The sequence below is a fragment of the Thamnophis sirtalis genome, unplaced genomic scaffold (genome assembly GCF_051295495.1).
Source record: "Thamnophis sirtalis isolate CommonGarterSnake01/CBP01778 unplaced genomic scaffold, rThaSir2_p1.2 scaffold_15, whole genome shotgun sequence".
Classification (NCBI taxonomy): domain Eukaryota; kingdom Metazoa; phylum Chordata; class Lepidosauria; order Squamata; family Natricidae; genus Thamnophis; species Thamnophis sirtalis.
In genome coordinates this window covers 5,682,294-5,694,516 of record NW_028261395.1, presented here as the reverse complement: position 1 = coordinate 5,694,516, position 12,223 = coordinate 5,682,294, and the positions used below count along the sequence as shown (strand labels likewise).

Here is a 12,223-nt window from a genome sequence, read left to right as displayed (position 1 = left end):
TTTTCTGGGGCATTGTCAACAAGAGGAATTGATGCAATTATTGTTTAATACTGTATGGTGTATACATGTGAGCGTATGAAAATGAAAATAAAATATATTTTTTTAAAAAAACATCCCTGCATGTTTTGCCCCACTCGTGTAGACAATTTTCATACAGGGATACCAAAATTCTATGCCAGTAAATCCAGATTTACAATACAGGTAATCCTTGACTTATAACCATTTGTTTAGTGACTATTTGAAGTTACAGTGACACAAAAAAAGTGACTTATGACCATTTTCACACTTAACTATTGCGGCATCCCCATGGTCATGTGATCCAAATTCACTTGGCAGTTGACTCATATTTATGACGGTGTCCCAGAGTCACGTGATCCGACAAGCAAAGTCAATGGGGGAGCCAAATTCACTTAACAACCATGTTACTAATGTAACAATTGCAATACACTTCACAACGGTGGCAAAAAAGGTTGCTAATGAGACATTAGCAAATACCTCACTTAGCCACAAAAATCTTGGGCTCAGTTGAGGTCATCAGTCAAGGACTGACAAGGAAAGATTTTCAGAAATTGCAAATAAGCCTTGCGCCAAAAGAGGCATTCCTTTAATTCCCACGACACATTGGTATAGATGTGCATGTATGCGTTAGTTAAAGGTAAAGGTTCCCCTCGCACATATCTGCTAGTCGTTTCTGACTCTAGGGGGCGGTGCTCATCTCCGTTTCAAAGCTGATGAGCCAGCGCTGTCTGAAGACATCTCCGTGGTCATGTGACCGGTGTGACTAAACACCGAAGGCACACGGAACTCTGTTACCTTCCCACCAAAGGTGGTTCCTATTTTTCTACTTGCATTTTTACGTGCTTTAGAACTGCTAGGTTGGCAGAAGCTGGGACAGGTAACAGGAGCTCACTCCATTATGCGACGCTAGGGATTCAAACCGCTAAACTGCTGACCTTTCTGATCGACAAGCTCGGCATTAAGAGGACGCGGTGGCTCGTGGGTTAGTTAGTATTTTATAAATTATTTATTTTTCTCATCCTATATCTCATATATAGGATGAGATATAGCTCAAGAAGTATTGGTTGGAAACCTGCAGAAGAGGCCTTCACCCTGCAGTGGATAAACAATGGCTAGGATGAGGATGAAGAAGAAGAGATGGTATCTCATATATCTTCCATGTGTTCTCTTCCGTCTTCAAGGTGTTGGATGGCTCTCCCATTGAAGTCACCTTAGCAAAGCCGGTTGACAAAGACAGCTATGTTAGATACACCAGAGGTACAGGAGGTCGAGCTGCAGCGTTGCCAGAATTTACCTACACCTTTGGCCATGTCTACGATCCTGCCACAGCTTACCTAGGAGCTCCAGTTTTCTATGCGCCACAAGCCTATGCTGCCATTCCTGGCTTCCATTTCCCTGCTGCTAAAGGCCATCTCATCAACAGAGGCATCATTAGACCTTCAACCATTAGAGGTAATTGTTAAGTAAGCTCCCCGTTGGGAGAGCGAGTACGTTCAGAGAAGCGTTGTGAGAGTTGTGTTGGAGAACACACAAACCAGCCTACAGAGACACTGCAGTTTAAATAGGCTTTTACTTTCGTGGAAATAGAGGTATCAGAGTCCATCAAACAGTCCAAGTCATACACGGATAAGACAGTCAGTCATCAATGTCTTTCAGTTAAGGGATAATCCAAATAACATAGTCCAGTATCATATAATCAGTTCAGTACTCAAAAGTTTGCTAACAGTTGCAAAACTTACAATAGCTCACGGCACTTTCTAACAGCCAGCTTCCGAAAACACTCAGATCAGATCAGCCCAGCATCTAACAAACAGAGAGCTAACAGTCATTCTGGCTCCCTCTTATGGCCGATTGAGGAAAACAGCAAGCAATCACATTTTACAGTATGATTTAAAGAAACAGGTACAACATTGTTACATGATTTATATATTGCCAACCCAACCGTTAGATTAGATTCCTAACAGTAATTCTATTGAGCAATGTGGGATATGTCGATGTTCTTACTTGTTCTTACTTGCTTTGACTTGGTACATTATTTTTCTTTTGGACAGGTCTCTTCTGATATGGAATGGGTCACTTTAATAAATAGCCATGTTCTCTTGCCCATTTTAATTAAAGATCTTTAATGAAACCTGCATTGCTCTTCAAAATAAAATTAGCCCAACTAATTGTCATGTATGTGAATGAAATATATGGCCAAAAGAATCTTAGGTGATGGGATTATCACTTTTCTCCAATCTGGTATATTTAAACTATGTTAGAGTATAGCTCCCAAATTTCCAATCAATAAGGGTTGTAGTTCAGTATATTTGGAAGGCACAAAGGCACAAATTATAGAGAGAAGGCTAAAATATGTGGATGAAATTTGATTTAAGAAGCTTATTTCAGTCAACATTCAAAGTATACGGTTTTATTCTAGAGTTTTTTAATTTTTATTCTCTTACATACCATTTTAAGTATACATTCACATAATTATTATTATTCTTTACATTTGTCATTCTTATACATTTATTATTTCATTTAATAGGTTATAATATACAGTTTGGGTTACTTTATTTACCATCCCTTCCTCCTGTTGTAACACCACCTTATTTTCTCTTTCTTTTCTCCCTCCCTCCTTTCTCTACTTTCTTCCTTCCTCCTCTCCTTCCCCTTCCTTCTTCCCTTACACCTTTCTCCTACTCTTCCTCTTCCCCTCCCTACCCTCTCTCCTTCTCTTCCTCTCCCTTCCATCCTCCTCGATGCCTATAATTGGCTTCACAAGTGCAGCATTCAAATCAATTCAAATTTTTATTGTCAGAGTACAACATGTGTACAATGAGATTGTCTGAGCCTCCTTTTGGTAGTTTTTCTTTCTGTAGACTAATAAAATCAGCAAGGAAATATCAAAAGTGATATACATGGATGGGCGAACCATCCCAAAATGCCCACAGAAATGAATTGATTCTGACGTGTGATTGGGATGAGGTTGGTAAAACTACAGTGTCAAAATTATACATTAAAACGGAAAAGCTTAACCTTAAAACCTCTTTTAAAAAAAATAAATTCCTCTCTCTATCGCAATTGTGGCTTTGGAAACCCTACCTATAAATGATAATCCTCTTAGAATTGGCTTCTAGAATTGAATTAGAATTGAAAATAATAACTGCAGAGGAACAGAAGGAAGATAAGAAAGTGATTTAGAATTAGTCCAAGATATTCAGTCACTTGAGTCTTCTTCGGGCATTTAATGAAATGGAAAATGGGAAGGCCCGTGTTACATGAATAGTGACATAATTAGAATGCAGTGCAGAACGAGTACAATGTATAAAATTATATTGTGATTGATCCTTGCAAAGGTTTGCAATTCTCAGTTCAGTGTCTTTTTTTGTTAGTGGTTTTCTAGGTTTCCTAGAAAACTTAGGAAACCCAACATCTGTGAGGTGAATTTCCAAATACTAAAAAATTTTAGATGCCCACAGGATTCCTCCCGGTCCCGGTTCACAATAAAACCCTATTGATAGCTGTGCACATTGCTGTGAATTAAGACTCTTCATTTCAAAGGCAATAGTTTGTTCTTTGTGTACTGCTATTTCTTAATGAAGTATTTTCTATTAACATAGCTAAGGAAATGTTAATGTCAGGAGCTGAACCTCTCAGTGTTATAGTAGACTAGCTGATAAGCCGGTGTTGCCCGGAACAAATCCCCCTTATCAGAAGTAGCCCCCTTGCTTTTTGTTTATTTAAGAACCAACCACCCTTACTAGAGATGAATGGATGAATAACCCCTTGTGGAGTACTGTGAAGCCATTACCATGGCAACGCCACTGTGCTGTACAGTAGAAGCCATTTTAAGGCACAACAGGCTGTATCTTAACAGAACTTGAATCCAAAATGCACACTATCATTGTCAAAAGTACTGTGATGTGATATTACAGATATAATTCATTGCTTTCCATTTCAGTGGCCCAGGCATTCCAGAGTTATGCTGGAACATGCACACACATAGACACACACACATAGACACACACATACCGAGGGGTGTTAGGGATGTCTTCCCACCCCCAACCCCCAGTACTTGTTTCCAGAGAGTAAGTCATCTGTGTGTACCAACTTTGGTTGAAATTGCTTGAGGTGTTCCAGAGTTATGCTGGAAAACACACACACAAAACACACACACACACACACACACACACACACAAATGGTTTGTAACTAAAACTCTGCTGTGTTCTGCAGAATTTTGCTCTCTTGAAATATGCATCAGATTGTATCTCAGTGGTGTCACCTTTAAGATAGATAGATTTCAACTCCCATCATTCCCTTGGAGAATTCTGGGTACTTGAAATCCACACATGTTAAAGTTGGCATGATAAGAGAAACACTGGTCTAAATAAACACTGTTCTAAAGAGCTGAAGAACCTTCTTGGATGAGAAGCTAAATATCTTCAAAGAAAAACCAGAAAAAGTCCAGTTGGCTCTTGAAAAAAATGCCTTTGGGACAACCAGGACTTGGATGACTGAGACTCTCCATAGACACTGGTCTAAATAGTTTATAGAACTGCTGCCTGATGCTGCAGATTCTTGGTTCTTCTCCTGGCCTCTTTGAGACTCAGCAAAAGGTGACTTTTCATTCTCGCATCAAAACTCAGTTCCACCACAAAACCGCGGTAGACAAAAGCGTGGTAGACGAAAGCGCGTATGTGACGTCATCACAGTGCGACGAAAAAGATCGAAAAATGTAAAAATAAAGCGAAAACCTTACACTAACTCCCCCAAACCTAACCCTAAACCTAACCCTAAACCTAACCCTTAACCTAACCCTAAACCTAACCCTAAACCTAACCCTTAACCTAACCCTAAACCTAACCCTTAACCTAACCCTTAACCTAACCCTTAACCTAACCCTTAACCTAACCCTAAACCTAACCCTTAACCTAACCCTTAACCTAACCCTAAACCTAACCCTAAACCTAACCCTTAACCTAACCCTTAACCTAACCCTAAACCTAAACCTAACCCTAAACCTAACCCTAAACCTAACCCTAAACCTAACCCTAAACCTAACCCTTAACCTAACCCTAAACCTAATCCTAAACCTAACCCTTAACCTAACAAAAAACCTAACGCTAACCCTTAACCTAACCCTAAACCTAACCCTAAACCTAACCCTAAACCTAACCCTAAACCTAACCCTTAACCTAACAAAAAACCTAACGCTAACCCTTAACCTAACGCTAAACGTAACGCTAACGCTCTAAACCTAACCCTAACCCTTAACCTAACCCTAACCCTAACCCTAAACCTAACCCTTACCTTTATGTGAATCGGCTTGCTGTAATTTAATTTTTATTTCAATTTTTCGATCTTTTTCATCGCGCTGTGATGACGTCACATACGCGCTTTCGTCGACCGCGCTTTTGTGGAACGCGGTTTTGACGGGTGACGCAAAACTCCATGTTAAGCCTGCGTGCGCAATCAAGCCTTCCCATACTGTAAGAATCGGGAAGATTTCCCTGTGATTTGATTCAGTTCAATGCCTTCTTACATTCCTAGAAATTTACATGAATGTACCTGTAGGGGCTGCTGGAATTAGAGGAGTAGGCGGTCGAGGCTACTTGGCTAACCCTGCCCTGGGTCGCGGATACCAGCTTAAAGGAGAAAAAAGAGGGGAGGACAAACTCTATGATCTTTTGCCGGGAATGGAGCTCACGCCAATGAACCACGTCAGTTTAAAGCCACAAGGAATTAAACTTGCTCCACAGGTGGGTAGAACAGATCTTGTTTACTGCCTACCCCATTTCTATAAGAAATCTTTGCAGACTGGGCATTGTTGTTGTTTTTTTGTTGTTGTTGTTTATTCTGTTTGATTTCACTATGTGGAGTTTTGACACAAAACAGCATTCCTACATTAGTAATATTTTTATTAGTAATATTTTTTCACAGCTGCCTTCATGAACTTGTGGCACAATGAGATTATGCTGGACTTACTGTCGGATTATAGGAAGTCATCTGTGAAAATGCACTGTTTTCTGTGCACACCAGGGGTGGGTTTCAACCGGTTCGCGGCGGTCCCCGCGAACCGGTTGGTCGGCGAACCCAGAAGTAAGTAACTTCCGGGAACGGCGAAGGGCGCACCCGCCCGCCCGCGCCCCTTACCCAGTTTTGACGAGTTCTGTGCTTCCACGCATGCGCAGGACGCATACAGCGCCTGCGCGATCCTCCAGGAGCAGAGACGCTAGTACGCATGCGTGCACTGCACGCGTGCATGAGGATGCCGCCGGCCCCGTTCCAACCGAACCGGTTGGAACGGGGTGAGAAACCCAGCCCTGGTGCACACAATGCCATGCTATGAGCTAAGAACCCAAATAGCTTGTGCAGGAAAGGATAGTTTGCACAGATCTGAAAGCTCTTTGCCGAAGGTCAAGGTATTTGTGCTTGGCAGAGAATATGGAGCAAATGTTTACAAGGTTTTTGTTTCATTTTGTTCATTGGGTCAATTCTGAGTCCAAATGAATTTATCGAACAGTCCGTGCAGTTTTCTAGACAAGATTGCAGTGATCTTGCTACTGCATTGCCTTTTTCCAAGATGTTTTCGGGTTTCCCAGTTTAGTGTTGAAATGGACAGACTGGGCCAGGTCCAGAGGTGGGTTCCTACCAGTTCGCCCAAGTAGGTAGTAACTTGGCCTTCCACGCCCCTGAACTGGTTCTATCGGCGGTGCCATCTTGGTTTTTTTTTTCCAGTACTGCACATGCATGTGTAGCACACATCAAGCATGCATGGGGCGCGCCCCTGAGCGAGCCAGCAGTGGCAGCAGCTGGAACCCACCCCTGCCCAGGTCATACTGTTGGTTTCCATGCCTATAGAAACATTGGAACTGAAGTCTTCCCAGGGGTGGGCTGCTTGGAGTTCGCACTTGATTGGGCGATCCTCTACCTAGGATTCTGCACAGTTCAGCAAACTCCCAAATGCTACCGCTGGCTGGCCACGCCCAACCCATCCACCCCACCCAGCCTCTCCCAGGAGTCTCCACATGGCCCGTTCATCATGCCAGATAAGTTCAGGGCCCGTGCAGAGGCTCACGGAGGGCGGGAAATGAGCCTACTGGAGATTTCCAGAAGTCCAGAAGCGGGTGTGTTTCCAGCCTCCAGAGGGCCTCCAGAGCCCAGGGTAAACAGTTTTCACCCTTCCAGAATCTCGAGGAAACCCTCCGGAGTATGGGGAGAGTGAAACCCCCCTCCTGCCATGGTGCAGGAGGCCAACTAGGCCATGACCACCATGACCACACCCACCCAGTAACGGCAGCGAACCCATTCCTGCGATTTTTAAGACCCACCCCCTCCTAATCCAGCATCTTAACCACACCGGTCTAGCTCTTAAAATTAAGCAAGTGTCTTTAAAGCAAGTGATGTCTTTTAATTGTATTTTTAAAATGTTTTCATTGGTTTTATTGTAAGCCACCTAAAGTCACTTCACTGTGAGATGAATAAGCTACATAAATAAGCTATCTTAAATAAAATAGGCGAAGTTGTTTATCTTGACAGAATATTGATTAAAGATGAGAACATGGGTGAAGAAATCTTAAAGAAGGTTGATAGGCTGCAGACAGTATGTAGACTTCTGTGAATGCTTACACGGCTAGGAATAAATGCTTGCCTCTAACCCCTTTGTTATATGGAAGTGAATCTTGGGTGTATCAGGAGAAATGAGATGGGCGTGAGGGTCTTAGCAAACATATGTGATAAAACAAAATGAAGGAATATGGCCTAAATGAAAGTACATGGAATACAGAACAGAATAATCAATACAAGAGAAGCAGGTTAAAATAGTTTGGACCAGAAAATGATTGATGCTTGAATTTCCAAGCAAATATGTGAAGGAATCAGAATTGATTAGAGCTGGAAAGCAATGTATGAACGGGTTCCACCACAAATGCGCGAACAACAAAAGCGCGCCTGACTAAACCGCGCGACGAATGAGCGACGAATGAGCCCTGAAGCGCGCCGACAAAAGCGCGCCGACAGAAGCGCGCTGTAACGTAACCCTAAACCTAACCCTAAACCTAACCCTAAACCTAAACCTAACCCTAACCCTAACCCTAACCCTAAACCTAAACCTAACCCTAACCCTAAACCTAACCCTAAACCTAACCCTAACCCTAACCCTAACCCTAACCCTAAACCTAACCCTAAACCTAACCCTAAACCTAACCCTAACCCTAACCCTAAACCTAACCCTAAACCTAACCCTAAACCTAAACCTAAACCTAACCCTAACCCTAACCCTAAACCTAAACCTAACCCTAAACCTAACCCTAACCCTAAACCTAACCCTAAACCTAACCCTAAACCTAACCCTAACCCTAACCCTAAACCTAACCCTAACCCTAACCCTAAACCTAACCCTAAACCTAACCCTAACCCTAACCCTAAACCTAACCCTAAACCTAACCCTAAACCTAACCCTAAACCTAACCCTAAACCTTACCTTAACTTAAATCGCGCTTCTGTCGGCGCGCTGTTGTCGGCGCGCTTTTGACATCGCGGTTTTAGCGCCGCGGTTTTGTCGGCGCGCTTATGACGTTCGCGCTTTTGTCGGGTCATGGTATGAATCAATGTATGGATGACCTGGAAGAAGAATAGCTTGCCCAAATAGAAAAGTATGGGAGAATATAGTGTCAAGTACACTTCTCCATAATTTTATATACAGGGAGTACAATGATTAAAGATGCACAGTGGTTAATGATGCTGACCTCGTCAGCTGAAAAGCTGACAGCCCAGTTCAAAACCTGAGGCATCAACGAGCTCTGGTTATTTGCCCCAGCTCCTACCCACCTCCCTGTTTGAATCCTCATCTTTTAGCAACCCCATAATTCCTTGCGGGGTGGGAGTCTGGAAAACAGAATGGAGCTAGCAGAGCATTTCATGGCCGGATGCCCTTCCTGTTGCCAATGTGAGCCTTTGTTCAGCAGATATATTCTCATTGTGGCCAGAGAGAAAAATATCTCCCTCAAGCTAGGCTTGAACGCACAGACTCCTGATTATGAAGCAAGAGCTCCACCTCTAGGCCACTGCACCATTCTCTGAAAGCATTCAAATGCGATTTGATAAATAGGTACCTCTTCAGTACGCCTCAACACATAGTCATGCTGGCCCTATTGGACCATGGCAAGGTCCTTGGACAATGCTGGGTCCCTCAGCTAAGAAATGGAGATACGTCAGATACAACTGGACAAAGGAGATCTTTACCTTTACCATTATCTCCTGCCTGGAATGTCTGTTTGTTAGGTAAGCTCCCCGTTGGGAGAGCGAGTGCATTCAGAGAAGCGTTGTGAGAGTTGTGTTGGAGAACACACAAACCAGCATACAGAGACGCTGCAGTTTAAATAGGCTTTTACTTTCGTGGAAATAGAGGTATCAGAGTCCATCAAACAGTCCAAGTCATACACGGATAAGACAGTCAGTCATCAATGTCTTTCAGTTAAGGGATAATCCAAATAACATAGTCCAGTATCATATAATCAGTTCAGAACTCAAAGTTTGCTAGCATTGCAAAACTTACAATAGCTCATGGCACTTTCTAACAGCCAGCTTCCAAAAACACTCAGATCAGATCAGCCCAGCATCTGACAAACAAGAGAGCTAACAGTCATTCTGGCTCCCTCTTATGGCCGATTGAGGAAAACAGCAACCAATCACATTTTACAGTATGATTTAAAGAAAAACAGGTACAACATTGTTACATGATTTATATATTGCCAACCCAACCGTTAGATTATATTCCTAACACTATTGCTCACTAGTTCTGTGATTTGCATACTGTCACTCCGTAAGAGATGCTTATACACGTATGGAAATATCATTACTTTCATTTGATCATTATAGATATTAGAAGAAATCTGCCAGAAGAATAACTGGGGACAACCTGTTTACCAACTTTATTCTGCTGTTGGACAGAACCAAAGACAACTCTTCTTGTATAAAATCACTATACCTGCCCTCGTCACTCAAAATCCTACCATGTAAGTAGCTAATACAGCCAGAAGGGCTTAACTGGAGTTATGGGGCTTTGTAACTAAACTAAGCCATAACAATACTTATTGTTGAAATTGCAGAAGAATGAGAAGGCTGTGGGAAAGCGGTTGCAGTAGCCTCTATATTGAAATTCCATGAAAAAGACCAAAGCTTGTTGACGTTTAGGTTTCAAAATAAATAAAAATGAATTTTGGTACATTGATGCACATACATGTATCTACAATGTGTGTGTACATACATACCCTGTTTCCCTGAAAATAAGACCTCCTCGGATAATGAGCCCCATTGGGCATTTGAGGGCATGCACTAAAATAAGCCCTCCCAAAAAAATAAGCCCTACCCAAAAATATTGCAACATAGCAACAGCCATAAGGTGACCACGCTCGCTGCTTCCTGCACCTCAAAAATAATAAGACCTCCCCGAGAATAAGGCCAAGTGCTTATTTTGGGGTGAAAAGAAAATAAGAGCCTGTCTTATTTTCGGGGAAACATGGTACATATAGGCTTGGAAGACTGGACAAGAATATAAATGACATTTAAACAGCAATAGCAATAGCAATAGCAGTTAGACTTATATATCGCTTCATAGGGCTTTCAGCCCTCTCTAAGCGGTTTACAGAATCAGCATATCGCCCCCCACAGTCTGGATCTTCATTTCACCCACCTCGGAAGGATGGAAGGCTGAGTCAACCTTGAGCCGGTGAGATTTGAACCGCTGAACTGCAGATAACAGTCAGCTGAAGTGGCCTGCAGTACTTCACCCGCCTTTTTTTTAAATTTTATACACATAAACACATCAACAGAACACATAAACCCATTAACAAGAATAACCACATAACTTAAAAACAACATAGGAACAATAAGTTCCATCGTATATCACACAGCAGTTCCGAATCGGTTTCTTTGCAGTTAGTGTTTTCCCTTCTATACATTTCTATCTTGCGTTCGTAATCTCGTTATTCGTTATCCATTTTTATATACATTTCTTTATTTATTTATACTTAGCTACTTATGATCAAGTATTATTTACCTATATTGTGTTTTATATTTTTACTGTCATTCATTCTCTTACATACAGTTATAGATATACATTCACATAGTTATTCTTTTTCTTTGCCATTCTTATATTATTATTATTCCATTTAAAAGGTTATAAGGTATAATTTGGAATGTATTGTTTACCATCCTTCACACCTGCTATGACACCACCTTATTTTCTCTTTCTTTTCTTTTCTCCCTCCCTTCCTTCTCTACTTCCTCCCTTCCTCTTCTCCTTCCCCTTCTTCCTTTCCTTACTTCTCCCCTACTCCTACCCTCTTTCTTCTCCTTCCTACCCTCTCTCCTTCCCCTTCTTCCTTCCCTTACTTCTCCCCTACTCCTACCCTCTTTCTTCTCCTCCCTACCCTCTCTCCTTCCCCTTCTTCCTTTCCTTACTTCTCCCCTACTCCTACCCTCTGTCTTCTCCTTCCTATCCTCTCTTTTCTCTCTTCCTCCCTCCTCTCCTTCTCTTTCTCTCCCTCCCACCCACCTTTCACTACCTCTTTCTTCTTCCCCTACCTCTCCTCCACATCTCACCTTATTTTCTCTTTCTTTGAGGATGTGCCTTTTAATAGCCCAACATGGCCAAAGATGAAGGATTTTGGACCTTACATTTCACTAATATCTGGCGGTCCATATGTTCCCCATAAAATCTAAAAACTACACAGCCAAATGGCTTCTCAGTGTGCCAAGAATCCTACAATGCTAAACTAATTCTGCATAGTTTGGTATCTATGCCTTGTAGCCTGATAAGCTGAGCCATATGGATTCTCCACGGCTATTTATGTAGAAATAATGGCTTAGTTTAAGACTCCTACCTAAACGGGGAATTTTTCTCCTCATGGTTGGGATCCTGGCACACCATCTTATTTGGTATCTAATTTTACTGTTCGGTGGAATTCCTAATCCCACTAAATGCTACGTTTATGATTAAAATACCATACAATGAGGTCTGCAGAAGCCACAGTGGGTGAAAAATAAGCTTTGACATAATATTCCGTTCCCACTAACTCTTCCCACAACAAAAGGGCTTTGAAAGCAGCCAACACTGAGAAGAGAAACACTTACCAGAAGTGCCAATGTTGACTAAAATCCAATGCATTTCAGGAAAAAAAAAATTTCCTTTCCTTAGCAATAGCAATAGCAGTTAGACTT

General features: G+C 42.0%; 1 protein-coding gene across 2 annotated transcripts in view; it reads left to right on the top strand.

The window, feature by feature from the left end:
* A1CF (APOBEC1 complementation factor) overlaps nucleotides 1-12,223 on the top strand; it is a 54,318-nt gene that overhangs the window by 34,942 nt on the left and 7,153 nt on the right. The window contains exons 8-10 of one of the 2 annotated variants that reach the window (XM_087702631.1): nucleotides 1,200-1,470; nucleotides 5,576-5,760; nucleotides 9,881-10,017. In XM_087702631.1, the coding sequence (XP_087558757.1) occupies nucleotides 1,200-1,470; nucleotides 5,576-5,760; nucleotides 9,881-10,017 (593 nt within the window). Of the gene's footprint in view, nucleotides 1-1,199; nucleotides 1,471-5,551; nucleotides 5,761-9,880; nucleotides 10,018-12,223 lie in introns of both variants that reach the window. The other variant, XM_087702630.1, reaches the window with a different exon arrangement.